We start from the raw sequence: 25,710 nt of genomic DNA, 5'->3' as shown, positions 1-25,710 counted from the left end.
CATCGCCTGCCGACACCCCTCCACCACCACAACCCCAACAACAACACGCCCACCGCAAATACCCCCCCCCACAGAAAAAGCTCATCCTACTCACCATCCTCACCCTCCTCCTCTCTCCCTTCACCCGCACCTCCGCCTGGGAAATCGACTTCTTCTCCTCCACCACCTGCTCCGACTCCGACGCCTACAACCAATCCTCGCACTGGGGCACCGGCACCCCCTCCGCGGGGTGGTGTCTCTAGCCAGGAGAACCCACTGGCGAAGGAGGCGAGGATGGGAGTTGTGCTTGGGTACGTTCCACGCCCCACATGATAGCATGATCATGGCCAGTGGGAGGGCGGTTGTTGCTGACGTTGGGATATGTATAGTTCACCGACTCCTCCACCACCATCGAAGAATGCACGACACCCACGCGTCCCTGGCCGGGGAGCTACCGCTTCCGGGCGGGAGGAGACTGTTGTGTGGGCGTCAGCGATCGGGGGTGTGATGTACGTTTTTTGAATTTTCGCCTTCCCCAAACCCTACTATACACGACTTCTGTGGCTGACGATAGGGTGTGTTTGCATAGAGCGTGAGCTGCTACGGACAGGAGGGCGCGGAGAAGTGTCTTTTGACGGGGGATTTGCCGAGGGTTGGGGATGATGGTGTTGGTGGTGAGTTTTGGTCGTCATGAGGGAGGGGTTTTGAGAGGTTGGAGTTTGCTGACGGGGTTTGTAGAGTTGAGGATTGTGTTTCAGTGTTATGATCATACGGATTAGGTGATTCGGGATAGAGGACGACTTCGACTCCGGGCACATGGTTTGCTTTGACGACTAAATGGTAGATTTCGGGCTTTGGAGGAGGAGCGGTCAGTGAGCTGTAGCGGGATCAGGGGAACTGACACTGCCTGTCATTGAGGTTACGTTGTGTTCTTCCCGCTCTTCACACTTTTCACATCCTACACTCGAGATCATGTGAGGTTGTCATACCCCAACTCCGGGCAAGATAGCAACTTGTGGCACGCTCAGCAGGAATTCGCGCTCTGGCTTCATCGCTCACGCACCAGAAGCAGCAAAGACAGCGCCAGCCACGACTTCTCTCCAACAGCGCATGATCTCGTCCGCTGACCTTCAATATCGTGCTAGACACCCTTCCCTTGACTCTATCCTCTGCAGCACAGCCCCGAAATCCAGACCAGTCACTGACATCGTGCTGTAATCTAGTGAAGATCAAGGCTGCCAAGCCACACAACAATAGATGACTAGCTCCAATCCACGATCCAAAGCACCGGAACCTTTTTTCCTTCGTGCCAAAAAGCGCCATATAAAATCCACCTCAACTTCACACTTCTTCCCATCTCACAGAATTTCCAACAGCATCAGCCTGTGCGAAGGGTAATAGCGATGGCGAAAAAACCAAACTTCCTGGCAAAGAGATCCGGAAGCGACATGCCAACTCCTACGAGGCTGTCAGGTACGTTCCGCGCTGGCCCCTTTACGCTTGCCGACAAAAAAGAAAAAATTATCCTGCCATCATCAGACAAAGATCATCCGCAACCAGCGAGCAGTTACTAACAACATCATCAGAAAATCGTCCACCGTCTGCACCACAAACCCCAGCGCCTTCCACCGCCGAAATCTCCCACCTCACAAATGCCTTCTCAGCAACCATGTCCCTCCCCCGCCAAGACTCCTTCTTCAAAATCGCCATCCCAGACTGCGGACCCCAGGGCGTTCCTCCCTCCCCCGATGGCCATGTATACGACATCAAAGAACTCGCGCAGCCGATCGAAACCACAACCTTCACTGTCGATGCCACCTCGGACATCGCCAAGACCTGGCTGGCGTGGTTGAAGAACCTGGGCGATGAGAACGCGGCGTGGGTGCGGGAGTTGGCGATTACCGTGCGAGGTGGTGTGGAGGTGAGGGTGAGGATCTCGCCGCCGTTGATCAGGCGCGAAGTGAGCAGGGCGAAAGTTGAAGTCAGTGGCGATGTCCAGAATCAGGAGAGACTGCACGGGGATCTTGTGAAGTGGCTCAACAGGGCGGTCGAGGATGTGAGGGAGAAGCGGCTGCTGTTGCATGGTGGAGGGGAGTTTTCGAGGAAGGAGATTCATAAGATTGCGAAGGTGGCGTTTCGGGTGCCGGCGGTTTGTCATGAGTTGACAATGCGATATGAGCGGGGAGAGGGGCTTGGGAGTGGTGGGGAGGGTGAGAAGAATGAGGAGTCGGCGATTGAGGATTCGGATGAGGAGATGGATTTGGGTGGGCTTATTAGCGCTTGTGGTGGTGGTGGGCAGAAGGAGAAGGTTGAGAAGAAGAAGAAGAAGCCTAAGAGTTTGGCTCAGGTCAAAAAGGAGGCGTTCATCAACGACGATTTGGCCTTCCGAGAACACGCCAGGTCCTGCTCTACCTGCGAGTGCAAATGGGTCGATTCCCTCGACGGCGTCTCAGAGGTCTACGCCCACAGAGTCGCCAGGAGCGGCGGCAGGATGAACCTCGTCTTCGCAAAATGCGGCACAACCATCGACGTGTCTTGCACCACCATCGCCAAAGCCACCACCACGGCCGCCAAAGAGACCCTCCCCTCCAACACACGCCCGCAATGAGACACCACCCACCCTCAATACATCGCATACCCCCCACTGGCACTCAAACACTGCCCCGTCACCCAACTACTCCTCCCCTCGGCCAAAAACGCCACAATCTCCGCAATCTCCTCCGCCCTCCCGACCTTCTTCTCCACGGGCGTCGCCGTCTTCTGCGGCTCCACAATCTCGGGACTCACCTGGTCCAGCATCTCACTCTGCACCGGCCCAGGATTCACCGCATTCACCGTCGTCCCATCCCCGCCCAGCTCCGCCGCCCAGCTGCGCGTATACCCCTCCAGCGCCGCCTTCGACGCCGCGTACGTCCCGATGCCCGGGAAGCCCTGCCGCGCCGCGACGGACGAGATGTTGATGATGCGCCCCGGCCGTCGGAGGTGCGGCAGCGTGGCCTGCAGCATGAGCAGCGGTGCGCGAACGTTCACGCAGAAGACCTCCTCGAAGTGCGACGGCGTCACGTCCTCTACTTTCTTATCGCTGATCCCGGCAGCATTATTCACCAGGATATCGATCTGGGGCCCGAACGCCGCGAGCGTCTCGGAGACGATATGCTGCGGCGCGGAGGTGTCGAGGAGGTTGCATTGGATGCCTATCGCTTTGCTGTTCGCGGAGGATTCGATTCTGGAGATGAGGTTGTTTGCGCCTTCCTTGGAGCGGTCGCTGGAGTAGGTTATGGCGATTTTGGCCCCGCGCGAGGCGAGGTCGTAGGCGATGGCGGTGCCGATGCCGCGGGAGGCGCCTGTTACTATGGCGCTGGGAGGGTGTGTTAGTTGGAGCTATTATGGGGGATGCGGAGGGATTGGGAAGGACGAACACTTTGCCTTCGAGGGTTTGTGGGGGGAGGGTGAAGGATGTCATTGTTGAAGGAGGGGAGACTGTCGTCTGGCTCTGTTCGATGAATGAAAGTAGTGTTTCTCAATGGCCAGGATTCAATTGAACATAGGATGTTTGTTGAAGTCGAGTTGGATCTATAATTTATATGCACCTGCACCTTCCCGTCCCAAGCAAACATCGCCGCTTGACGTCACCTCAATCAACTCGCATGCCTTCCCAGTCGCCAGTCCACCTCACATACGCAACTTCCACCTCAACAACCCTCTCTCCCACACGCAGCGTCAGCTCCGGTCATACAGAGGAACCAGACCCAGCCTTCATCACTCTCAGCCTTATCCCTTCTCGATGCAGCTAGCTTATACGACCTAACCCCTGCAGCGAAAAGACATCCACTGCGCTGGGCGTCAGCGAGTTCTGCAGTACCACCGTTGTTGGGGTGTGTTGTTTGGATGGGGGTTTGGATGGATGGGTGGAGTTGGAGGGTGGTTTGGGTGCGGCTGATTTGGTACGGCGCAACGCTGATGATATGGTACTTTGCGTTGTCACTCGAAAGCCTGTCCTCCTCGACCTCTCAATCTGCACAATATTCTGACGCAAACATCATGAATTCTTCCGTGCATTGTTGTCTTTGTCGTGGACCTTCACAACTGCTCAGAGGTCTTCCATGAGTAGTTCTCGATCAGCTTACTTTCCGCCAATGTTACTAGGATCATTCGCCTGTAAACTCGCAGGTTGGTTCTCTAAGGCGTTGAGTTGGGCTTGGGCTTGGGTGTTGCCCCTCTTATTGTAGGAGATGTTGGATCTTCAAGCTTGTATCACTCTTTCATGCCCTTTCTTGTTTTCGAATGGGTGCACAGCTCGAGTTGTACCATGGGAGAGTGCCGTGGTATACGCCCTTATGAGATTATGACGGTCGAGCCTTTGTGGTGGTGGCAGTGATTGCACAGGTGTACGCCAAGCGGTCCGGGTCAAGATCTAGACCTAGAAGTGTGATGTTCCCCGAACTCGGTACTTGCAACTAGGGCTCTGGACGTTGTTGTTTTAGACGATTAGAGGTTATTATTTGCGTCAAACGGCAGCCGGGAACGATCTTGCCCCCATCGTGAAGCGCACATGCAGTCTGACCTACAGCTTCGACGGCCTCGGATTTGGTACATGTACTTCCTCCAAAGCCTTCCCTGCAATGTCGAACGGCACACATGGGATGGTGCACGCAACGAATCGAGCGGGTTTATCTTTCGAAGGGTTCGACCATCGATGCATCGTTCCTCGTTGTATAATGTGATCCTATCGAGGGTTGTCAGTCGTTTGAGAATATGGTAGTGTGCCTTCCGACCTACACCAGGAAATAATCGAACTTTCTCCCCAGAGTCCAGTTCGTGATCTATCTCCCCGATAACACAAATCGAGAAATCGATAGACACAGTCCGGTGCATCATACTAACACCACCAGGCTCCAGATCTACAACAACGAGATTGGCTCCAGGTTTGACGACAATGGCCCTTTCCTTGTAACTTGCCACCCCTTCCTCTGCTCGGTAGGCTTTAATGTCGGCGTCGTCTTTCAGATTGGCCGGGAACGAGTCAATGGCGTAGGAACGGGACATACCGCCTACGTCAGGCACGGCATTGAAGACCTGCTCTGGTGATTCGGTATAGACGCTTTTGCCGCTGCTATCGTGGGTAGCGATGTATCGTTTGTTCGGCCGGAGTCCCTTTGCCGCAGAGCCGATACTTTGAGACATGGTTCTTGGGTGCAGAAAATGCGTGACGGTTATTTAGAGTTAGCAGTATCGTACGACCGAGTGAGGCTCAAGATGACTTTGCAATCGGAAGATGTGGTTGGAAAGGTACGAGATGTCGTCTTCTCATCCTTACCTTGATCTTGTAACGACAGGATAGCCGGCCAGAGGCGGGGTTGAGCGCTGTTCATCAGTTCGGTCTTGCCTCGCAATGTGAGGGTCACCCTCGTCGCTCGCTATCGTATCTGGTGCTTTGCTGGTTGTCAGAATTCATGATTCTTTTCAACACCGTTTCACCCACCGTCGTGATGTCCTTTACGAGCGTGCCAACGACGAGAGAAGATTCATCCGAGGATAACGATCTGCACGCGCTAGCAAAACGGTAAATCTACCGACACGGACCGCCGACCGGCCTGACTTGGTTATGCTTTTATGCGGTTATGCAGTCGCCCACAGAGTGAAGTAGATACGTCTTCCCTGCCATGTCGTCCGCGAGCCCAACTCCATTCGACGGGAGCCGAGTGGACGCTGCAGGCCCATGGCATGATCCGACGCGACAGAGGATTTTGGGTGTTGACTCGGGCAAAAGGCCTAGATCTCACGCGTGGCTGGCATCTTCGCTCGCTTCCGGACTTTGCTCGCTTTCCATCACTCAGTAACCCTGTCTGCCAATCCACCAGACCCCGCGGGGCGGTGATGAGTGCATGAACCTGGGGGTCTCCACTTCAAGGACGTCCTCTCATCAACGCTGATCAAATCTTGCCGTGCTTTCTGGAGACACTTCACATCTCACTTGCATTCAAGAAAGACGACTCTCGAACCAATGCGACGGAACAGCGAGACGATGAGTAACTGCCGTATCGAGCGGAAGCGAGCTCACGACAGAGAAGCCCAGCGTGCAAGTCGAGCGAAGACGAAGGCGTATATCGCTCACCTGGAAAAGGTCGTCGCAGATTTGAGCGACAGCGCCGGAGACAATCGAGCAAACTACCTGGCCCAGCATGCCTCAAAGCAAGCACAAGAAATTGACAATCTCCAAGGCCTCGTGGGCAAGATACGCACTCTCGTGCATGACCATGCAAAGTCGGAGCAGAGCTCATCGCCTCAGACGGAAGCCGCCAAGCTGAAGTTTGAGGGTTCGACCGCAGAGTCCGTGTTTGAAGAGGGCGAATCTTCGCACAATACGGAATCCTTTACCGCTGGCATCAACTGGGAGGACTCGCCTAGTGAGGACCAGGACGTCACAGAAGTAGCCAAGCCTGCGGAAACGGAAGCTCCCAAACCCAAGGCCCGCGCAATGTCAGCAACTCGCAATCTGATTGTCATGGGCATCAATCTACTATGTCAGGATAGCGACGAGTGCACCTACTTCTCTCGTCTCAATCAGGCAATCATCAAGGTCGAGAAGACTCCCGATCATCTATCGACTCTGGAAGAAGATCAAGATATCCTCATTCGTGCTATTCTGCATGGCTGGGATGCCGCAGAGCGAGTACATCACTTCGACATTGTCTGGCGATTTTTACGAGCGTTCGATGAGGGTTTATGGTATCGTGCCGCACCTTTGGAGAGAGCTGCGCATTTCTGGCAAATGCGTTGTACAATGCTGCACAAAATCAAGCCCAAGAATCAAGAAAAGCGCTCAGCTCCAGCGTTCATGGCTCCAACGGTCGGACAGCAGACCGTTACCAAGTACCCTGCGGTTGTCGATTACTTTGGCTGGCCGCAAGTTCGAAACCATTTGCTCAAGCAAGGCATCAAGAACTGTCCCGGAAAATGTTCTGTGGCATTTGCAGAAAGCTTCCGCTTCGTCTGGCCGTACGAACTCCGCGATGTGTACAAAGTCAAACGATCGACAGGCATGTATTCATTCTCAGAAGACTTTCTCAGGAGCTGGAACGACTTGTCGTGCTACCGCATGCTACAGAATAACCTGATCCCGTACTACGTCCACCCGAGCCTTGCACAGGCGATACCTCAGCCCAAGTTTGATTCTACATTCAGCTGTGATGACAGCGACGATTCCTCCGACGAAGAGGTCCTGACGACCACGGCGGCGTCTGCTGGTTTCCCGGCTCTGGACGCTCTGATGCATGATCAATCTGTACCGGACTGGATCACCTCGTTCAACATGGAAATCTCTGGCGACGCCTCACAATACTTCGCCGACCCTTTTTCGATCGCTCACGAGACAAATCTCGCACAGTGGCCCGGCCTTTGAGCATGATTATCACCCCTCAATGCAGCATGCTTCCATCGCGGACTACATCAGCCGTTCAGGTTCCATGCCACCGGCTTCATCCGGATGAAGATGCATTGAGATACATCCTCATCACCCGACGTCCGCCCACGAAACCCCTCGATGGCCTGATCCCAGACGTCAGGATGCGTTTCTGGGCGTCTTGTTTGTTGCTGAAGTCGATTTATGGGTGAGATTGACTTCAGGGCCGGATTGAACAGGCAAGACCTTGCTGGGAAATGCGGCAAACACGGCAATTCGAGGACAGCGACATGTGATGCTTGTACGGGGACGGCGAGCAAAAAACTGTGCCGTGCGATTGCAGCAACATCACTTCCTGCGAAAACACCACCATGAAACATCGCAAAATGAGCAGAATTGCCTCAGGCACTGGTATCATTCCCACGTGACGATTGGGAATAAACTCCACGGGAACAACCCTCAAGGCCTCCCAAGAATCCCTGCACCTGCATGGTCAATATGAGATTTATCAACTCCGCCGAGATGGGTCGTTCAAAGTCCGATGAGAAGTTGTGCTTCTTGACGAACAAGCTGACCAAGAAGTGCGAGAACCCCACCAGATTGCTTGGAGAGACCGCCACCTAGCTATCACCCCGCATCGTGTAACAGACCGAGGATGAAGGCGGTCCATGGGGATGCGGTCCTTTGACATTGTCGTCGTTAGGGCCGTGTCAGGGCAGAAACATGGAGGAGTACGAGGATTGAACGAATTTATGATTATCTGCTATATTTCATTCACTCACATCTTTTGATCTCCATCAAGATTCCCTCCCTTTTTTGTACATCTCTTTCAATATACATATTGCCCAGCAATACCGCCAATCATGGCAGAAACAACCCCCGTCCCCAACACATGCAAAGCCGGCGTCGTCGTCAACGAAGGCCCCAACTTCCACCTCGAAGTCCAAGACGTCCCCGTCCCAGAACCAGGTACCACACCCTCCTCCCATGAATACCCCCTCTCCCAAGCCACGACTAACTCACCCCCCCAGGCCCCGGCGAACTCCTCATCCAACTCGCACACACGGGCCTCTGCGGCTCCGACATCCACTTCATGCTCAGCGACCTCGGGATCTCCATGTCGACCTTCGCCGTGCGGTCCCCCGGCCACGAAGGCGCCGGGCGCGTCGCGAAACTCGGCCCTGGCGTCACCGGGTGGGCGGTGGGCGACCGCGCGGGCATCAAGCCGATTTGGGACGTTTGTCATAATTGCGAGCAGTGCTGGAGTGGCGAGGAGCAGTATTGTGTCAAGGCGGTGCATACGGGGCTGATGACGACGGGGAGTTATCAGGAGTTTTGTTTGAGGTGAGTTTTCAATACTTTTGATTTTCTTTCTGCTCGGTGGAGGGGAGGTGATGAGGGATGGGTATGGGATGGGGCCGAGGGTTGATGTGCGTGTGGACAGTGCGGCGATATACACATCCCGCATCCCAGACGGGGTATCCGACGAACAAGCCGGCCCGATCATGTGCTCCGCCTCAACAATGCACCGCGCCCTCAAAGACTCCAACCTCAAACCCGGGAACTGGATCGTATTCCCCGGCGGCGGAGGCGGCGTAGGAATCCAAGGCGTGCAGCTCGCCAAAGCGATGGGGATGCGACCAATCGTCGTCGACGGCGGTGAGGAGAAGAAGGCGTTGGCCTTGAGCGTAGGCGCGGAGGAGTTTGTGGATTTTAGAACAGAGGGAGATGTCGCGGCGAGCGTGAAGAAGATCGCGGATGGAATTGGCGCGCATGGAGTCCTGGTTACGGCGTGGCAGAGTTATAAGAGTAAGCCCTCCACCCAATTTCTTCGCCGCAGTCCACTGACCAACACCTCTTCCTCACCAGACGCCATCTCCTTCATCGGCGACCGGGTCGGCGGCAAAGTCATGTGCATCGGCCTGCCTCCCAATGACCAGAACGTCATCACGGGCGACTCGCCCACGCACATGGCCATGAAGAAGCTTTCGATCACGGGCACCATCGTGGGGACCATGCAGGACACGGCGGCGGCGTTGGATTATGCCCGGAGAGGGTTGTTGAAGCCGATCCACGAGGTTAGGGGCTTGGGGGCTTGGCCGGAGAGTGTGCAGCAGTTGAAGCGTGGGGAGGTTGTGGGGAGGGTTGTGATTGCTTTTGGGAAGGAGTAGGTGGATCCGAGGGGTTGGAAGTCTTGGGGCATGCATTCGCATCGCTCGCAGGCCGTGTAGCCACTTTGGAGTTCGTTGCGGAGCTTGGTCGCTTTTGAGAAACGGAAGACATCCCGTCTCGTACGGCGTGTTGCCTTCGTCGTGCTTCCAGTAGCCAGACAACAGATTGATCTAGATATTTTAGATTCGAGAGTAGTGCAAATGAAGCTGCGAAAGTGCATGCCGAGAATGTGGTGCATTCGATACTTTGGCTTTGAAGGCTGGAGAGGGCAGTCGACTTCGAGGCTTCGCACTGGTCGTCTTGGCTGGGAGCATTGATTCATTGCAGTGGCGAACATATTCATCCGGCCACGGTGGGTGAGCACTGTGTCGTATAGACTGTGTTCGGCGAAATCATCGAGCAGTTCGCAAGCCGTTTTCAAAGATGCCAGAGTACGTCGGCTGCATACAGTTCCAACAATTCGACGGGCAACCTGGTGAGAGAAGAAGGTTGGGGATAGTCATTGCATGACGATGTCTTTGAAATTTCGATGCGGCTTCAAGAAGATCTGGCAGCCGTTCGTGTATTTGTAGAGTTGCGTCGTGGTGCAGCTGGCGTACACTATTTTCTTCAGTCGTCTTCTGCCTCAATGCTCAGCCGTAGGTTGCAGCATCTGCCCGGTGGTATAGAGTGACTCCCCATCAGCACAGTCACTTCGATTTCCAGTCACTCTGCGACTCACTGCATGTTCCCAATGTCTCTGTGATGTCGGTCTATCCCTAACGTCCCTTTGCGCCATGCTCATGCGCACCTTATGGTCCATAATGTACAATCCTTTCCCGTCTCTTCATCTCTTCACCAGCTCGCCTTCTTAACACCTGGTATCCGCCCCGCCAACGCATTCATTCGAAATTGAAACTGTGCACTCATCAGCATTCACACTCTCCTCACACGAGACCCTCCCATCCCATATGCCCTCAGTAAACCTACCCTTGCCATCCTGAAATCCGCGAAAACACCCCTGCCCTTCCCACCCATTATACACCTATTCTTCGGCTGCGTCGATCGCGTATAACAATGCATCTGCGCGAGCTGTAATTGCGCCTGCGCCCGTGTTCGCTGCGGTAGGGAGGTATTGCGGATGATGTAGCGAAGGGCCTGTCGTTCGGGTTCGTGCTGCTCGAAGACTTTGCGCTTGGTGTGGTCGCGGATGATTTTGCTGTTGATGAAGCAGGATAGGTCGAGTTTCTTTGCGCGGAATTGGGCCATGATGATGGGTGGATGTCGTGAAGGGGAGGTGAGGTTTGGAGGGAGAAGGTCGAATGTGTGGAAATTGAGTTCGGGAGGAGAAGCCGAAGGCCGAGGATTTGCCGACTGGAACATCACTTGCTGGTAGCAAAGATCTTCCTCAGCCTGACTACTATTTCGCCTCAATTGTATCAAGGCTTCATCACCGAAGAGACGAACAATTTTATGAGAAGCTGTTCTACTACCACTTACAAACGGTATTACTTTGGAGCGTGGGTCATTCGGGCTCTCGCCACTATGCGCTCACGCCTTTCGTGGAAGGAGGATAGGTTCATACCGTTCTATCTAGATGTCCAACCCACTCTTCATCATCGCTGACTTATTTGACACCAGTACAGATGTAATAGCCCAAGTACAGCTTCGAGCAGTCGGAGCCCACATTCGGATTCCATTTCTCAATGTTCTTGGTGGTGGTGCCCTGGCTCTTGGCAATCGCATCGCAGGTATCACCAGACTTGACCTTGTAGAACTTGTCGCAGTTGTTCACCATGCCCTGCTCATAAGGAGTTGGCGTGGTGATACCGTTGCCAGGTGTGGTCTTGGTTGGGGTATAGTCGGTGGTGTCGACGCAGACGTAGTAGCCGGCCCATAGCGCATGGCAATCAGAGCCCACCGCAGGATTCCAAGAATAAAACTTCGCAAGAGGAATGTTGTTCGCCGTGGCAATGTTGGCACAAGTGTCCCCGGACTTGACCTCATCGAACTTGTTGCAGTTGCTCACCATGCCATCTTGGGTGGGAGTTGGCGTCGAGATGCCGTTACCAGGCTTGGTCGTGGTCTTCGTGGGAGGCGTGGTGGTTGCACCAGGGACGCCGACACAGACGTAGTAGCCTGCCAGAAGGTTCGCACAATCGGAGTCTGTCAATGCAATTAGTAACTGAATAGCAGAGCAAGAACATTATCGAAGAGCTGACATACTTATAAACGGGTTCCAGCTTTCAAATTGCGCAAAGCTGATGCCGTACTTCATATCGATGGCATCACAAGAATCACCCCCCTGGACGAGGTAGAAGTTGTTGCAGTTGGCTGCTAGTCCGGACTGCTGAGGTTGATGCTGTGCGGCCGTAGTCGTGGTCGTCATCTTCGGCGTCGTCTTCGTCGGGGTGGTGGTCGTCGAGGTTGTGGTTGGCCCTGTGGGAGTGCCTGTCTCGACCGTGCCGATAACACAATAACTCTGGCCACCAACGAGTGTGGGACAGTCAACGCCGGAATTTAGCGATTCAAATTGTGCAACAGTCAAGCCCCACTCGGCCGAAAAATTGTCACAAGTGTCGCCATCGTCAGCCGAGCTTTCGAAGCTGCAGCTGACATAGTCGAATTTATGGAATCGAGGGGGAACGTAGGTGGAGTTGGCAGTGATCGTGACCTCTGAATCCGAAGAGGAGGAAGTATGCGAATGAGGAATATGGCTTGAGGAGGTGAAGGTGGTGTGAGGGATGACGGGCGACGGGCGATGAGGAGTCTCGATCGAAGGTCTGTGAGGTAACTCCGAAGAGGGAATGGAGAAGCTTCCAACCGAAGGGACCGCTGGACGAGTAGTGTTCAAGAAACGAGCTGAGGTAATTTGCAACAGCAACGCAACGGCAGAGAAGGTACTTTTGGAGGCCATGATGGACGAGGGGTCTTGAAGGTGTAAGAAGCTGGTGAGTATGAACCGCTATTCAGTGGGCATCAATCTTATACCCATCTAGTTGCCAAGCCTCGTGGCCAACACACTTTGCACAAATGCTGGTGATCTGCTTCAGCAGAACACCTTGCGTCCACTCTTGGTGAATACCTCAGAACGAACGATTACCACCTTCGCTTCGAGCATGAGCGAGACTCGCTATGGGTTGTGGGACCAACTGTTGTCCCTGCAGAGCCATCTCTCGCTAAACCTCGCGAACTCTCCTGAATCGACAAGAAAACGAATGCGCGGGACGTTACATGCATCGCCCAGCAATGTTGCACCGAGCTGAGATGCACAAGCCCTACGGCTACCACGCAGAAAACGAGCCCTCGCAAGACCCATAGGTTCAGGGCGTAGCGTGTGGGCACTACGACGATCTCTCTGATCAAGCCTTGCACGTGTCGTTGCACCCTGCAGCCGTTGGATCTCAAGCCACAACAACATTCCGCCGTCTTTGAAGGAATGCTGAAGTGCGATGAAGCATCGCCAAGTGGTGTAGGTAAGCTTCATGCCGTTCATTGACTTTCGGTCTATTACAAAGTCATGCGGCACAGCCCGGCGTGGACCCTGCCCTGGACTTGCAGTAGTGCGGCTGGCGGTTGGAACTATGTGTTGGATTGGTTCTGCAGTAATTACAGCGCTAACGCAGAAACGCAGAGCCCCGGTGAGCTAGGAATTCCAACTCCTTTTCCTCGGCGGCATTTTCCAACATACTCCTCGCACTCGATTCAAGACTCTGTTGCATACTACCGGCACCGCTGTAGTACTACCTTCAGAATGGGATCACTGGCTTACCTCGCGCTCGCTGCGACCCTCGCATCACCACTTGCCCGAGCGGCAGCAAGTCCTGGAACTTTTGAAATTGATCTGATATTTCCGAAGAATGACACCTACGCCCCCGTGCAACTCATGCCTGTCATCTTCGCGCTGAAGAATCCGGCCTTGGCATCGCCACTCGACGTCCACATCCGCTGGCTGTTCAATCAGCGCGGCAACATCAATTCTCCTGGATCATGGTCGCACGACATCGATCTTCGCCACTTGAATGCTTCAACCAGCGATCCTTATCTTTCAATTTCCTCGATTCCCTCACTGTCTGGCATCGAGGGCGCATGGGCGCTCACATGGATTCTTACTACCGGCAACTGCTCTGGATCCGAGATGGGGGTGACTTCTTTTGACAACCAAGACAATGTCATTATATTCACAACACGTAATACTTCGCAACCACCAGACCTCGAAGCCGCTACCTCACCCGCCACCTGTGACAAGAGCCCGGGCACTGCTTTCAACGTGACGGCAATCGAGGAAATTACCATCCCGCAAAACTTTGATGGTCAGTCATCATGCGCGGTTCTTGGAGCTTCGCCTACCACTCGGGATCCCTGCGCCGTCACCATCAACCCATCTGCTGCTTCGAGTATGACTGCCGCGATTTCAGCTTCGGCCTGCTCGGCTTCAGTCATCACATGTCCTCCCAGTCCGTCTTCCTCGGCCAAGTCGGACGCAGGCAGACCTTTGCCGCAAGATGCGGCTTGGCTATTCATTACACTAGCTGCTTTGACAAGATTTCTGTCTGGCTGGGCCAGCTGAAGAGCGACCAACTATGTCCAAATACAGTGTGCGACTACGGGAGTGGATACCACGTGCATGCATGCGTTTGGTCTTGAAAGGATGAGATTGTCAGCCTGTTTAGGCAACGACTTCATGCAGCTTAACGCGCATAAAGTAAAGGCTTTACACTTTGTCATCGCTCATCAGCTGCTACCCAAACTCTACCCATAGCGAGAAACTCTGGTTGGGCCCGAGGGCCGGGTGTCCACAATATCGCCCTCTTAAGCGCTCCTTTCGCGCGCCGTCAGGCCCTTTGACGCTCACAATGGGTCATAGGCGCTTATGTGCAGTTGCACGACACCCTTGTTGGTGCCTGGTTCCTGGCACGCCGCACTATGGTGAAGCTAAGCATTGGACGATGGAAGGCTTGAGTGAGCTTCTCTCAGCCCCATGACCGGAAGGCTGTGACCCAATCGATGAAGCACGCCGACGAAGGATCACTTCCGCATTTGGCAATTCTCAAATCAGGCTTTGCGCTCTCGCACAATACACCGAGCGGGAATCGCAGTTCTACCACGTTGGTATATTCGGTACTCGGCAAGTGTGCTTCTGCATGGAGTAGGCATATTCACCTGGTTTAGGGCCATACAAGCCTACTGCAGGACTTCTCATGCAGAGCGATGTTGTCCTTCCTCTTTAAGAGCCATCGGAAGGAAGGTGGTTTGTTAGCACCACGCTATTGTGCGACGGTGTCGTTTTCATGTCAGTATCCAACATCGCAGGGACTACCAGGAAATTCAGTAGCGTTATCCACTATATTGACCACAGGCCAAGGGCACAACGAATTCACGTCATAGCTGAATTAATTAGAAATCCTTCTCGCTCAGCGTGGAACCGATGAAGCACACCCTTTGGCCTGGACCGTGATGGCGCCGAGGGACTATGTACAGGTGACCAGCTTGAAATGTTTGGCTCCAAGACTGAGGGATGCTGCACTTCAGTGTATGGCAAATATGGACTTATTTGGCAAGTCTTGCGCAGTGCTCATGCGCTGTCCCAGAGTCTCCCTGAACAAACTTGAGCTACTGTGGCACCAGCCATCTTCTGGAAAGCTGAATTTGCCCTGTCATAAGGCGAAGCGAGGTGGAAGGGCGCATTTTCATAGTTCTGTACGCGGACCGCAATGCTCTAACGCTGCCTAACGAACACACGGCGGAAACTCAAATCGACTCATCCTGGCTGCCAATTCCCCCACCATCAAATCCACGTGTTGTAACGGGTTCGGTGTTGTGGTCGGGGAAGACATTGTTACTACGAAGCTACGAAGGCGAGGAGGATTCTTAGTATTGAAGCAACAAGAATATCCGGATCAGGCTGCGATCAACGCGATCTACAGTTACAGTGGGGGTTCATTTCTGCGAATGTCGTGCATACCAACAAGAAGAGACCCACATATTGTGTTGGGATGAGTCCCTGCGTGGTGTTGCTGGACGACTGGCGATGTATCCCCTGCTGCATGTGCCTCACCCTGCAGCCGCGCGAACGAAGCAACTTCCGAGGGGGGCCATGGCCAAAGAGGTTGGCAGGACGGTGACCATACCGTGACAGGCTCAAGCTGAGCGCCAGCTGAGGATTATCAAGTCTTTCCACTCATCAGTGGAGGGATCTCGCAGAGTGGCAGAGCATATAAGACATATACCATCCGTATCTCGGCTTTGCTAGGCATTTCTTTGCCCCTCAAAGTCGCTCATCTTTACATTGGCTGCCACTTTTGCTTCTGTGGAGGCATGGGGTCCAATTCAAACAATGCTATCCTAACGGCCGGGCTTCTTGCCCTGGCCTTGGCAGGTCAATCTGCCGCCGCTCGTGTGAGCACACCTAACTTGCGACTGGCAGTTGGCCCCAGCTACAAGAACCGTGTCGTTTGTCCAGCGGCCTGTTACCAGTCTGGAGCAGTCTCAGGAAACTGGTCACTCTATCACAACCTTGCTCAGATCGGTTCCTGCGACGAGCCAGTTTGGTATGACTTCACCCTGCTTGATCCCGTCGACGACCCAGATCAGCTCCACCGTATCTATGCCTGTACCAACTCTGGAAATGACTGGGCTCTTACCCAAGCCAACAAGACTGCCAGCCCTGGGTCTTCTGCCAACAAGACTACAGTCAGCTATGAGTATGGCTACTGGCCTGATGCGAATGGCACATCGGTCGCGGCTGGCTTGACCACTCTCTCCCAGCAATTGCAACAATACCTCGGTCAAGGCTTTGCTTCGTCCAACCGAACTACTCTTGCTTTTGCTTCCGCCGGCAGCGCCTCGTTGGGCTTGTACATCGGAAAGAATCTGGACAGCAAAGTCATCGGCACTTCTGCAATCTCCTACCTGTACAATGCTACCACATCAACGAGCTTCAACAACAGCGCTGCGCTGGCCATGCAGTACTGTGAAAAGAACCTTACTGCTGACAACATCTTCGGCTTGTTCGTCACTGGCAACAGCTCGTTCGCCGCCGTCCAGGAGGCTCTCTCTTCTTGGTCCAATGCAACTTGTTTGGAGATTCCAGAGACGAACAACTATACTGCTCCGATCGTGTTCGACACACCGATGATCCGTCCTACGAACGCTACCAGCAACTCGACGGGTAATGCAAACTCGACCATCAGTGCGAACTCGACCAGCAGTGCTACTATCGAGCGTCGAGGCGACTGCTCTACCGTTCAAGTCGTATCTGGGGACAGCTGTGGAAGCTTGGCCCAGAAGTGTGGCATCTCGGGCGCCGATTTCACCAAATACAATCCCGGCTCGAACTTCTGCGCCAACTTGAAGCCATATGAGCACGTCTGCTGTTCCGCCGGTACCTTGCCCAACTTCGCTCCCAAGCCCAACTCCGATGGTTCTTGCCACTCATACACCGTGGTGGCCAACGACAACTGTGCAAATCTTGGTGCCGAATATAGCCTCACCAATGACGATATCGAGTCATTCAACAAGGACACTTGGGCCTGGAACGGCTGCAACCTGCTCTTCGTTGGTACCGTCATTTGCTTAAGCAAAGGCACTCCACCTATGCCAGCAGCATTGTCCAACGCCGTTTGTGGGCCGCAAAAGCCGGGCACCAAGACTCCTCCTGCGGGAACGGACATCTCCAAGCTTAACCCTTGTCCCCTGAACGCTTGTTGCGACGTCTGGGGGCAATGTGGGGTCACGGACACTTTCTGTACTAATAGCTCGACGGGTGCTCCAGGCACAGCCAAGCCTGGGACCAACGGCTGCATCTCCAACTGCGGTACCAACATCGTGCGCAGCAGCCCGCCATCGGAGTATCGTAACATCGCCTTCTTTGAGGGATACAACTTGGGAAGATCTTGCCTCTACCAGGACGCTTCCCAGATCGACACATCGTTCTACTCCCATGTCTTCTACTCCTTCGGTGTCCTCGATACGAGCTACAACGTTCAGCTAGGAGACACTGAGAGTGCCTTCGAATTCAAGCGATTCCAGGACATCAGTGGAGCGAAGAAGGTTCTGTCTATTGGTGGTATGTGATGGCTGTGGCAGGACTGACCTTGAGAGTATGGAGACTGACGCTTGGCAGGATGGGCTTTCTCCACCGATCCAAGCACTTACATGATTTTCCGCAACGGTGTCACAGCAGGAAACCGCCAGACAATGGCTAATAACATTGCCAGCTTCGTCAAGTCGAACGGCCTCGACGGCATCAACATTGATTGGGAATATCCTGGAGTAAGTTCCCCGCTCAATATCTCATGGCCAAGACACTGACCCACTGCTCCTCCTCCTACAGGCACCTGATATTCCCGGAATCCCCGCCGCTAGCACCGATGATGGCGACAACTACTTGCAATTTTTGAAGGCTTTGAGAACTCTGCTTCCTGACTCAGAGCTCTCCGTCGCAGCGCCCGCGTCGTACTGGTACCTGAAAGGATTCCCGATCAAGGAGATGAGCGAAGTACTCGACTACGTTATTTACATGACGTACGATTTGCATGGTCAGGTAAGTGGTTCACCATCTCCTAAGTTCGCTGTGCGTTGGCTGGAAAATCTCTCTGCCGAGTGCCAAGCCTGTCTTTCCCAAATAGGAAGGAGCCGCTTCTTGCTACATTTCACCACCCATGCTTCATGAATGCTGATTACTCTTTCCTCAACATAGTGGGATGCGAACAACCAGTGGTCACAAGAAGGATGCCCCTCAGGCTCTTGTCTGCGTAGCGATGTCAATCTCACTGAAACCATCGGTTCTTTGGTCATGGTGACCAAGGCAGGTGTTCCATCGAACAAGGTCATCGTTGGAGTCACTAGCTATGGCAGATCATTCGCCATGAGTGAGGCTGGATGCTATGGTCCGCAGTGCACGTATCTCGGAAGTGCAGGCGCATCACAGGCAACCCCTGGAGAGTGCACCAACACCGCCGGATACATCTCCAACGCCGAGATCAATGCCATTGTTGCCAACTCCAGTCGTGTACAACAGCACTTCGTCGATACGTCAAGCCACAGCAACATCCTTGTCTACGACAATACTCAGTGGGTGGGATACATGGACGACGATGTCAAAGCCAGCCGCACGAATACCTACAAGGGACTTGCCATGGGCGGTGTTACGGACTGGGCTTCGGATCTGCAGAAGTACAATGAACCCCCAGCGCGTTCGAAGTCCTGGACCATGTTCTTGGCACGTGTCAAAGCAGGTCAAGATCCTTCAGACATTGGCGGCCGGAACGGCAATTGGACCAAGATCTCTTGTAAGTTAAGATCAGGGGATGAAGATTCTATCCCTGGTACAAATGACTGACCCTTGCTCTCAGGTGAATCTCCACTAATCACCGACGAGAGGCACTACTCCAGCCAGGTAAGATACTCGGCTCGTCAACGTCAGATGGCATGAACATGGCTAACAGTGTTGATCTAAGGATCGTTGGAATGACTTGGATTGTGTTGATGCCTGGAGTGACGGGCTCAACGCATGGAAGTACGACCAGGCCAACGACAAATACGACTTCAGTCAATCCATGGCAGACACATATAACGTTCCAGCCGGCGAATGCGGTCAAATTGCATCAAGCCAATGCAACTTACAGGAGTGTAATCAAGACGATGGGAGTGGGCCTGGTGGTGTTGAGATTTGGAATTCGTTCGTTTACATCAACACAGTAAGCTCCCCCTTTCCCTCGCACTGTCGTGTATTCCAGTCGACTCAGACAACGACCCTTGCGGTGGTCAATGTCCTAATCGGGGAGACGATGGAATGATATATAAGTACTAATAAAGTTGGCTTAGATGTACTCCAACTACTGGAAGGCGCTGGACGGCGCTGCGGGGACAACATTCTCTGCCTCCCTTCCAAGCTTCGAGACAACATTTGCACCAGTTCCACCGCCGAAGGAAACACCTCTGTGGGAAGAAATCTTGATTGCTATTGTCACTCTAGGCGCCTCCCTCATTGCCGCGCCGTTCTTCAACTCAAGTAGGTCACGAGTCGAAATCTGGCGTTGATTTGCGGCCATATGACTTGTATCTTGACTGACGCTGCTTCAGTATTCAAAACCTTACCAGCGTTTGTTGGCAACGGCAACACTCTGGGTGTATTCAAAGATACCACTAGTGCGCTCATCACTTTTGGAAGCAACATCGCTAAGGTATGACCGGCGACCATTATTGGATGATTTACGGCTGACGCTTGATATTTCCGCAGGACACAGTCACTCCTGGTCATCAGTGAGTTTGTCCAGATACGTGCTTGATTCGTTGTCATCGTGCTGACCATATCGATAGGGACTCGTGGACGCCTGAAGACCAAAACGACTTTTCTGCCTATTTGGGCCAAGTCGTAAGTATTCAATTGGATTGAAGCCCATGCGGATTGCAGAATTGGTCACTCTAACGTGTAAATAGGTCCAAGGATGGAAGGCGGCAACGTCAAACACGCTTAAAGCCATGTTCAACGGAGACGACGACTCTATTAAGATCCTGTCAACTCTTATCCAGAACGGAAACTTCATGCCAGGTGATGGAGGCAAACCGGACCTGACTCCAAACGATGAGACTATCGACGATCTTTCCAACGCAATCCTCAAAGGGTTCTACGCTTTTGCAATCCCATCCGTGTGGACCGCTGCTGGTTATGCGCCGTTTGTCTTGACAAACAACGAAGCCTGCGATTACCTGCCGCCGCCTGATGACTGTGGGCCGTCTAGTGGATGCACGGGAAGCAGTGACCCAATCTACAACTACTTGACCAACGAGGGAGCCATCGCAAACGCTTGTTACGAACCCACGAACACATTATACTACCTGGTGTATCCCCCAGACAGTGGCGACAAGTTTGACGCACTCCATGGTTCCGATGCTCTGGCCCAAGATCAGAACAGGACGACGCCATGGGGAGGCGTGACGGTCGAGGACCTCATCTTGGGATCACTCAACACATGGGCTCAGAATGGAATGCAGAACGGTGGACAAACTGCCGATCCATCAAATTCAGGGACACTGTCAGATCTCGAGAACATGGACATCCAAACGCCCGGCTACGTTCGACTGCCTGTGTGTACGGCCGCCACCGCCAAGGCTGCCTGGTCCAACCCATCACGAGTCGACAAGACTGATCCAAACTACCCCTGTGTACCCCTCCAGGGTATCACGGACTGCGATTCTTACCGCTACACCGACGCAACGAGTGATGCATCCCCTCTGATCTCAGATTGCCAGGACATCATCAACAACATTCAGGGCACCGACGGCGAATGGACGACTACGCTGAGCAGAACCAGGCAGTTGGTCTCGGCAGGCACATGTGCCCTTTCCGTCGAAGAGGATACTGGTGACGACAACGGCAACGGTTCTTACAAGGTCGGCGCCCAGGACATCATCACCCTGATCAGCAATTCGATCAAGATGTACGGGTCGAACGGCAAGGTGGGCGCTTCGGGTACCTTCGAGTGCAACGGCAACATCAAGAAGCAGCCACACTTGAAGTGGTACTTGTACCATACATAGAGTGATTGAGACTCCTTATCAAAATTTGACCAGATAGATATGACTTGAATCAGAAGCCATCGTTTGACAAGCTTCAGTTCCATCTTGTCCGATTCTTATCCGCCATCTTATCCACCAAAACGTTATATTGCCACTTGTTTGACATGGTCAACAAAGGGGCGCTTCTTTTGACCAATCTAAACCATGTGTCTGGCAATTCAGACATCTCCACTGGCCTATGTCTCCTGATGCTTGATGCACTACTATGGGACGATAGTTACACTAGTTGGCAGGGATGGCAACCAGCTGCTGGAGACGGCCGAGAATCGCAGAGTGGGAAGTCCAGCTGCTGGATGTGCAAAGAGAAGAACTGGCCCCACGATCCAAAGCAACGCCGCTGGCTGCGGACGCCAGCTGGTCTATCCGAACATGCAGAGGCCGAAGAACGCATCTGCGTCAACTGCTACGTGTACACAGAACGACGCATGAACCCGGAGAGCTGCCGCCCACTCGTAATCGGCAAGGGGATTTGGACTGCAGACGCTGTCGTCGAAGCACGAAGAGCTCCAAAACCGTTGGTATGGGACCAGACGGAAGCAGCCACAATAGGCACTGAGGCTGAAAACCTGGCGAGTCTAAGAGACCAAGACTTCACCTGCCCCGTGCGCGACAAACGGGAGCCATGCGAGACCTGGCAAGCCAATACGTGGCAGTCAAATCCCCTTGCGACTGTTAAGGGCATGTCGAAGGATGATTTTGCCCACATCTGCGCTGGCTGCAAGTCCCTGTTCTTCATCTTCTGCAACGGCGACGCAGATCAGACGGCGTGGGTGTCGCGTCGTCGGCGGTATTTGCGACCTGTGGGGAGATGGCACCACGAACCGCTTCAACTCGACCAAAGCACTCCAACGTTTGGCGAGAAATCTTGCCGACCTGAAGGTCAAGATGGCCATACTGCTTGGCAACGATGGCGATTGCACTTGCTGCAACGCCCACATCTGGGACGAGTCGGACCTGAAGCCTCCGGTGGTGACCATGGTCTCGCGAGATGATCTCCGAGACGTAAATCCCCTTTGCCTGCGTTGTTACAGGGCGCTTGCCGGTTTCCTCAGCCGCCAGGAGAGGACGAGAGATGAAGTGGATGCGTGGATCCAGAATCGAGCGGCCGCGGAGTATGCGCGAGGAATTAGAGAAGGGCGGCCGTCAAGAATATTGGAACAACATGATATGTGGCTGAGAAGGGCGAGGGAGAAACATTTGGGTTGGAGTCGAAGGGAGTGGCGGTCCAAAGCAGTTGCCAGGCCAACACGCCTCCGTTCGATCTTTCTGTGGCAATCTTCAATATCAAATTCTCTGCATTTTCAGAAGCTACCACCTGGTGAGTTTACTTCGTGACGCTTTTTGGAAGGCTCCTCTGCCCTTGCTGCACGTATATGTGTATCCAATGTAATAACCGCATATGTCACTCTTTCCCGTCGTTCTCAAAACCACAATGCCACGTCTCATATATGCACGCCGACTGATGTGAGATCTACTCCGTCTCTTTCTACTATGTCGTCTCAATGTCTGCAGAAGCTTTCTCTGATTGCGTCATACGCAGATACGTCGTCTGCAGGTGTGGTCGTTTGCGCGGCTTGAGTCGCAGGAAGAGCGGGAGCTTGTATTTGGAGATTCGGCGGTGATTACGATCTCTATTACGATGTCCTTCCTCTCTTGTATCGTCGATTTCTCGATCGAGGTGGCCGTGGTGGACTGAACGAGGAGTCGAGGACTGGTCCTACGATAGCGCTTGGCACTAGAGCGCGGTCAGTGAATGACCACACAAACCCCGATCAAGTCGGTCACCCATTCCGAGACTCTTGGTGATGAAGGGATGGAAGAGTGAATGTAAGATGTGAATGTAGAAGGGGGTATGATTGCGCAACGCATGCAGCCGTTTCGGCAAGATGTGACCATGTTCCATCTCGCTCGGTTGTTCTTCTTGGGGTGCACGTTCCAGTATCTCAGCTTTACCCTCGTGATGAACTATCGGGCTGCCGACGACCTCAAAACTCATCTTGCTGGTGGCAAAGGACGGTGATCCTGCGGCGGCGGAAACGATTGTCTATCCAAAGGCTGGCTGGTAGCTCGCAACGTGACCGGTTTGCTAGGAAACTTGGGTTAGAGACAGGTCCTACCCTCTTTAGTCTAGTTAAAGTAAAGCGTATCGAATTGGCGTCTCTCCGCCTTCTCTTAAGCGACAGCGCTGCTGATTGCATTCGAAGCTGCCTAGACGGCTTAGGAGTAATGGGGATAGATGTTCCATTTTGAGAGCCTGACTGCCAGCAAGGCGAGGCCAGCGGGCAAGGTCATCGCAGTACCTAGTCTTCGCTTTGAACAACCTCGTGGATATCTTGTGGCGATGTCGTCAAGGCGCAACCAAATGAGAAGCTACCTTCCGTAGCTAACTCTAGGAATGCATGTCGTGGGGCGCCTTCGATAGCAAGTGTTCGATGTTTTCGCTCCTTTGGCTCGTACATCTGGGGCAAGGATCCTGGATGGTGTTAAACGCCTGAGACAGTAGCCGGTAAAGTGCGTTGTGGTGCATTGCTCTCAATGCATCTAGCTTCTTGGTGTTTTTTTTTGTTCTAGATGATAGTGAGATGATGGAGGATATGGGCTTATAGAGCAGGTAGTGATATGTGAATCTGTCACTGACGCGTCGCGATCACATGCAATCTTGTTCATGCTGAACGAGACCTCTTGCTTCACTTGCGCTCTTGCTCCAGTCGCGCCGAACTGGATTCTATTCAAAGTGAGTGGCATGTGATTTTGTCTTCACCTTCTTTTTTTCCCAGCAGCCAGACTGACGCCACGACACGACCTCAAGAAAACTTCGAACGACCACTGAAGTGGCAATGACAGCGCAAGGTGCCAGTAGGCCATCGTCGCAGTTCGTTGAGTCCGAAGCCAGCGAGCAGCTGTTCGAGACGAAGACTGACTTTCATGGCCATGCCGCGAGCTGAAGTGCACACGGTCATCAGCCTCACCGCCGCCTGATATGCTGAACGGCTGCCAACGAGCGACCCTCAGCACACTGCTCTCGCCAACAACCAAGCCACAGTCATCGCCATGCGTCAAAGTCCGGGCCCACCTCCCAACATGGACAACATTCCAGCCCAGAAGCGATACTGGGTATTGCAGGTGAGACATTACCAGCAACTCTGAAGCCATGTGAAGCAACTACACCGCATCTTGAAGATCGTGCGCAAGATGGACGGTGCGAATAAAGAGAAGGTCAAAGCAGATAATCAGCATCTCACGGCTCGCGTACAGTAACATTACCAACCAGATCCTTACTGCTCTACCTACTTGCTAAGTTCCGAGACAGACCTGTTAGGACGGGCGAAACTTTCGAAGTTTTGGTAGATACAAATGGAATGCCTCGGGAGCTCTTGTCATTGATATAATACTGTACTATACATGCTGGTCCGTCTGGAAGCCTTCACTAGTTCGATCTCATGAGCTGTGACCTGCTCCGACGAAGTGAGAAGGCTCCCTTAGCTTGAATCAATTGTGTTTTGGTATATACAGTGTGCATATGTTCCCCGAGATCGAGATTGATTTGGGCAATGGGAGCCTTGGCACTCCCTGCGAGACAATCAGGCTGTACTAAGTAAGGTGTGCGATCAAGTCGGTCGCCGGACGCACAGCCGACTCCGAAGCAATACGGAGATGGATTTATGCCTTGCTTCCCACGTTCATTGACAACTTTATGCATCCACTGCACAGGTGCAGCAAAGAAATACATGTTCTCGCCTGTACAGAGGAGCGAAGAGCCGAAGAACGGCAACGTTGATACATATGTCTCTACGTCTCTCTTCCCAGCATTTGCTAACGTATACTGGCGCCAGACCAGCTTTTATGCTTACTGTAAGTCGTTATATATGGTTTGCTTCAAGTTCGCTAAAGCCCTGCTGCTGACCAACTTACTTAGACGGTAACGAGGCTTTCGTAAGAACCGCGCGAAGCTTTGGTGCTGGCTCTGAATGACCGAGACTTGCGAAAATCTTCGATGGGCCTTGGAATCTTTTCAAGACCCACCGTATTCCAAAACGCATCAAATTCCGTTCAAGAACGATGAACCTCTCGACCGGTAATCCAGCGACTCACGACATTTCGTCCCTTAACGACGGCATGGAGGGCTCTTGCTTATGCGGAAAAATCACAATAAAAATCACCCAAGAAGGCCTCTTCGACAAACCCAACGGAGGTATCTGCCACTGCTACAACTGCAGACAATTCAGCGGTGCAGCAAGCGCCAACCTCCTCCTCGTACCCACAGAGAACGTCCACATATCTGATCCATTCTCCTCCTTGAAGACGTACAACGACACGAATACGGCTTCTGGAAGGATGGTTCCAAGGTCTTTCTGTTCGAATTGTGGAAGCTCACTTGGGATTTTGCCTTTGTGTGGACATCCGCAGACGTCGATTGTGATGCTAGGCTTGTTTCCGAGGATTCCGGAGCCGGAGTTTGAGTGTTTTACGAAGCATCGACAGGGGTGGATGAAGCCGATGGTGGCAGCATGTGGGGAGAGTGAGTTCGGCGAGAGCGTTCTGAAGTTCAACGGACACTTGCTGCGATGAGTGGTTGAGATTGAAGCTGCAGACCA

The 25,710-nt window shown here is 53.3% G+C and overlaps 11 protein-coding genes across 11 annotated transcripts; 7 read left to right on the top strand and 4 right to left on the bottom strand.

Annotated features, from left to right (window-relative positions):
- Window positions 1-1,648: 1,648 nt before the first annotated feature.
- Window positions 1,649-2,587, top strand: M409DRAFT_29347 (uncharacterized protein; the record flags this gene model as incomplete). The annotated part of the gene is made up of 1 exon (XM_033809422.1): window positions 1,649-2,587. The coding sequence occupies one exon, from the start codon at window positions 1,649-1,651 to the stop codon at window positions 2,585-2,587; it is 939 nt and encodes a 312-aa protein (XP_033661147.1).
- A 14-nt stretch (window positions 2,588-2,601) lies between these two features.
- On the bottom strand, window positions 2,602-3,442 carry M409DRAFT_70600 (uncharacterized protein; the record flags this gene model as incomplete). The annotated part of the gene is made up of 2 exons (XM_033818812.1): window positions 2,602-3,337; window positions 3,399-3,442. 2 exons carry the CDS (start codon window positions 3,440-3,442, stop codon window positions 2,602-2,604), a joined length of 780 nt encoding a protein of 259 aa, XP_033661146.1.
- Window positions 3,443-4,543: 1,101 nt separating this feature from the next.
- On the bottom strand, window positions 4,544-5,163 carry M409DRAFT_29345 (uncharacterized protein; the record flags this gene model as incomplete). The annotated part of the gene is made up of 2 exons (XM_033809421.1): window positions 4,544-4,705; window positions 4,759-5,163. The coding sequence occupies 2 exons, from the start codon at window positions 5,161-5,163 to the stop codon at window positions 4,544-4,546; spliced, it is 567 nt and encodes a 188-aa protein (XP_033661145.1).
- Window positions 5,164-6,004: 841 nt separating this feature from the next.
- M409DRAFT_70598 (uncharacterized protein) lies at window positions 6,005-7,381 on the top strand (the record flags this gene model as incomplete). Its single annotated transcript, XM_033818811.1, has 1 exon — window positions 6,005-7,381. One exon carries the CDS (start codon window positions 6,005-6,007, stop codon window positions 7,379-7,381), a length of 1,377 nt encoding a protein of 458 aa, XP_033661144.1.
- An 863-nt stretch (window positions 7,382-8,244) lies between these two features.
- Window positions 8,245-9,552, top strand: M409DRAFT_70597 (uncharacterized protein; the record flags this gene model as incomplete). The annotated part of the gene is made up of 4 exons (XM_033818810.1): window positions 8,245-8,350; window positions 8,413-8,725; window positions 8,826-9,190; window positions 9,251-9,552. 4 exons carry the CDS (start codon window positions 8,245-8,247, stop codon window positions 9,550-9,552), a joined length of 1,086 nt encoding a protein of 361 aa, XP_033661143.1.
- An 835-nt stretch (window positions 9,553-10,387) lies between these two features.
- On the bottom strand, window positions 10,388-10,801 carry M409DRAFT_29342 (uncharacterized protein; the record flags this gene model as incomplete). The annotated part of the gene is made up of 2 exons (XM_033809420.1): window positions 10,388-10,450; window positions 10,523-10,801. The coding sequence occupies 2 exons, from the start codon at window positions 10,799-10,801 to the stop codon at window positions 10,388-10,390; spliced, it is 342 nt and encodes a 113-aa protein (XP_033661142.1).
- A 364-nt stretch (window positions 10,802-11,165) lies between these two features.
- M409DRAFT_34755 (carbohydrate-binding module family 50 protein) lies at window positions 11,166-12,149 on the bottom strand (the record flags this gene model as incomplete). Its single annotated transcript, XM_033810331.1, has 2 exons — window positions 11,166-11,698; window positions 11,759-12,149. Coding segments are annotated over 2 exons (924 nt in total), but the record flags the coding sequence as incomplete, so codon positions are not given.
- A 903-nt stretch (window positions 12,150-13,052) lies between these two features.
- On the top strand, window positions 13,053-14,102 carry M409DRAFT_60159 (uncharacterized protein; the record flags this gene model as incomplete). Its single annotated transcript, XM_033814380.1, has 1 exon — window positions 13,053-14,102. The coding sequence occupies one exon, from the start codon at window positions 13,053-13,055 to the stop codon at window positions 14,100-14,102; it is 1,050 nt and encodes a 349-aa protein (XP_033661140.1).
- Window positions 14,103-15,850: 1,748 nt separating this feature from the next.
- M409DRAFT_37773 (glycoside hydrolase family 18 protein) lies at window positions 15,851-21,076 on the top strand (the record flags this gene model as incomplete). The annotated part of the gene is made up of 11 exons (XM_033810794.1): window positions 15,851-17,600; window positions 17,658-17,806; window positions 17,868-18,077; window positions 18,234-18,825; window positions 18,889-18,932; window positions 18,994-19,197; window positions 19,361-19,547; window positions 19,619-19,719; window positions 19,776-19,798; window positions 19,856-19,910; window positions 19,976-21,076. The coding sequence occupies 11 exons, from the start codon at window positions 15,851-15,853 to the stop codon at window positions 21,074-21,076; spliced, it is 4,416 nt and encodes a 1,471-aa protein (XP_033661139.1).
- A 143-nt stretch (window positions 21,077-21,219) lies between these two features.
- Window positions 21,220-22,107, top strand: M409DRAFT_29339 (uncharacterized protein; the record flags this gene model as incomplete). The annotated part of the gene is made up of 1 exon (XM_033809419.1): window positions 21,220-22,107. The coding sequence occupies one exon, from the start codon at window positions 21,220-21,222 to the stop codon at window positions 22,105-22,107; it is 888 nt and encodes a 295-aa protein (XP_033661138.1).
- A 3,067-nt stretch (window positions 22,108-25,174) lies between these two features.
- M409DRAFT_29338 (uncharacterized protein) lies at window positions 25,175-25,684 on the top strand (the record flags this gene model as incomplete). The annotated part of the gene is made up of 1 exon (XM_033809418.1): window positions 25,175-25,684. One exon carries the CDS (start codon window positions 25,175-25,177, stop codon window positions 25,682-25,684), a length of 510 nt encoding a protein of 169 aa, XP_033661137.1.
- Window positions 25,685-25,710: the final 26 nt, after the last annotated feature.

The sequence above is a fragment of the Zasmidium cellare genome, assembly GCF_010093935.1.
Source record: "Zasmidium cellare ATCC 36951 unplaced genomic scaffold M409scaffold_50, whole genome shotgun sequence".
In the NCBI taxonomy this organism is placed as follows: Eukaryota; Fungi; Ascomycota; class Dothideomycetes; order Mycosphaerellales; family Mycosphaerellaceae; genus Zasmidium; species Zasmidium cellare.
Note: the sequence above shows the minus strand (reverse complement) of the source record. Positions and strands in the feature narration are given on the sequence as shown.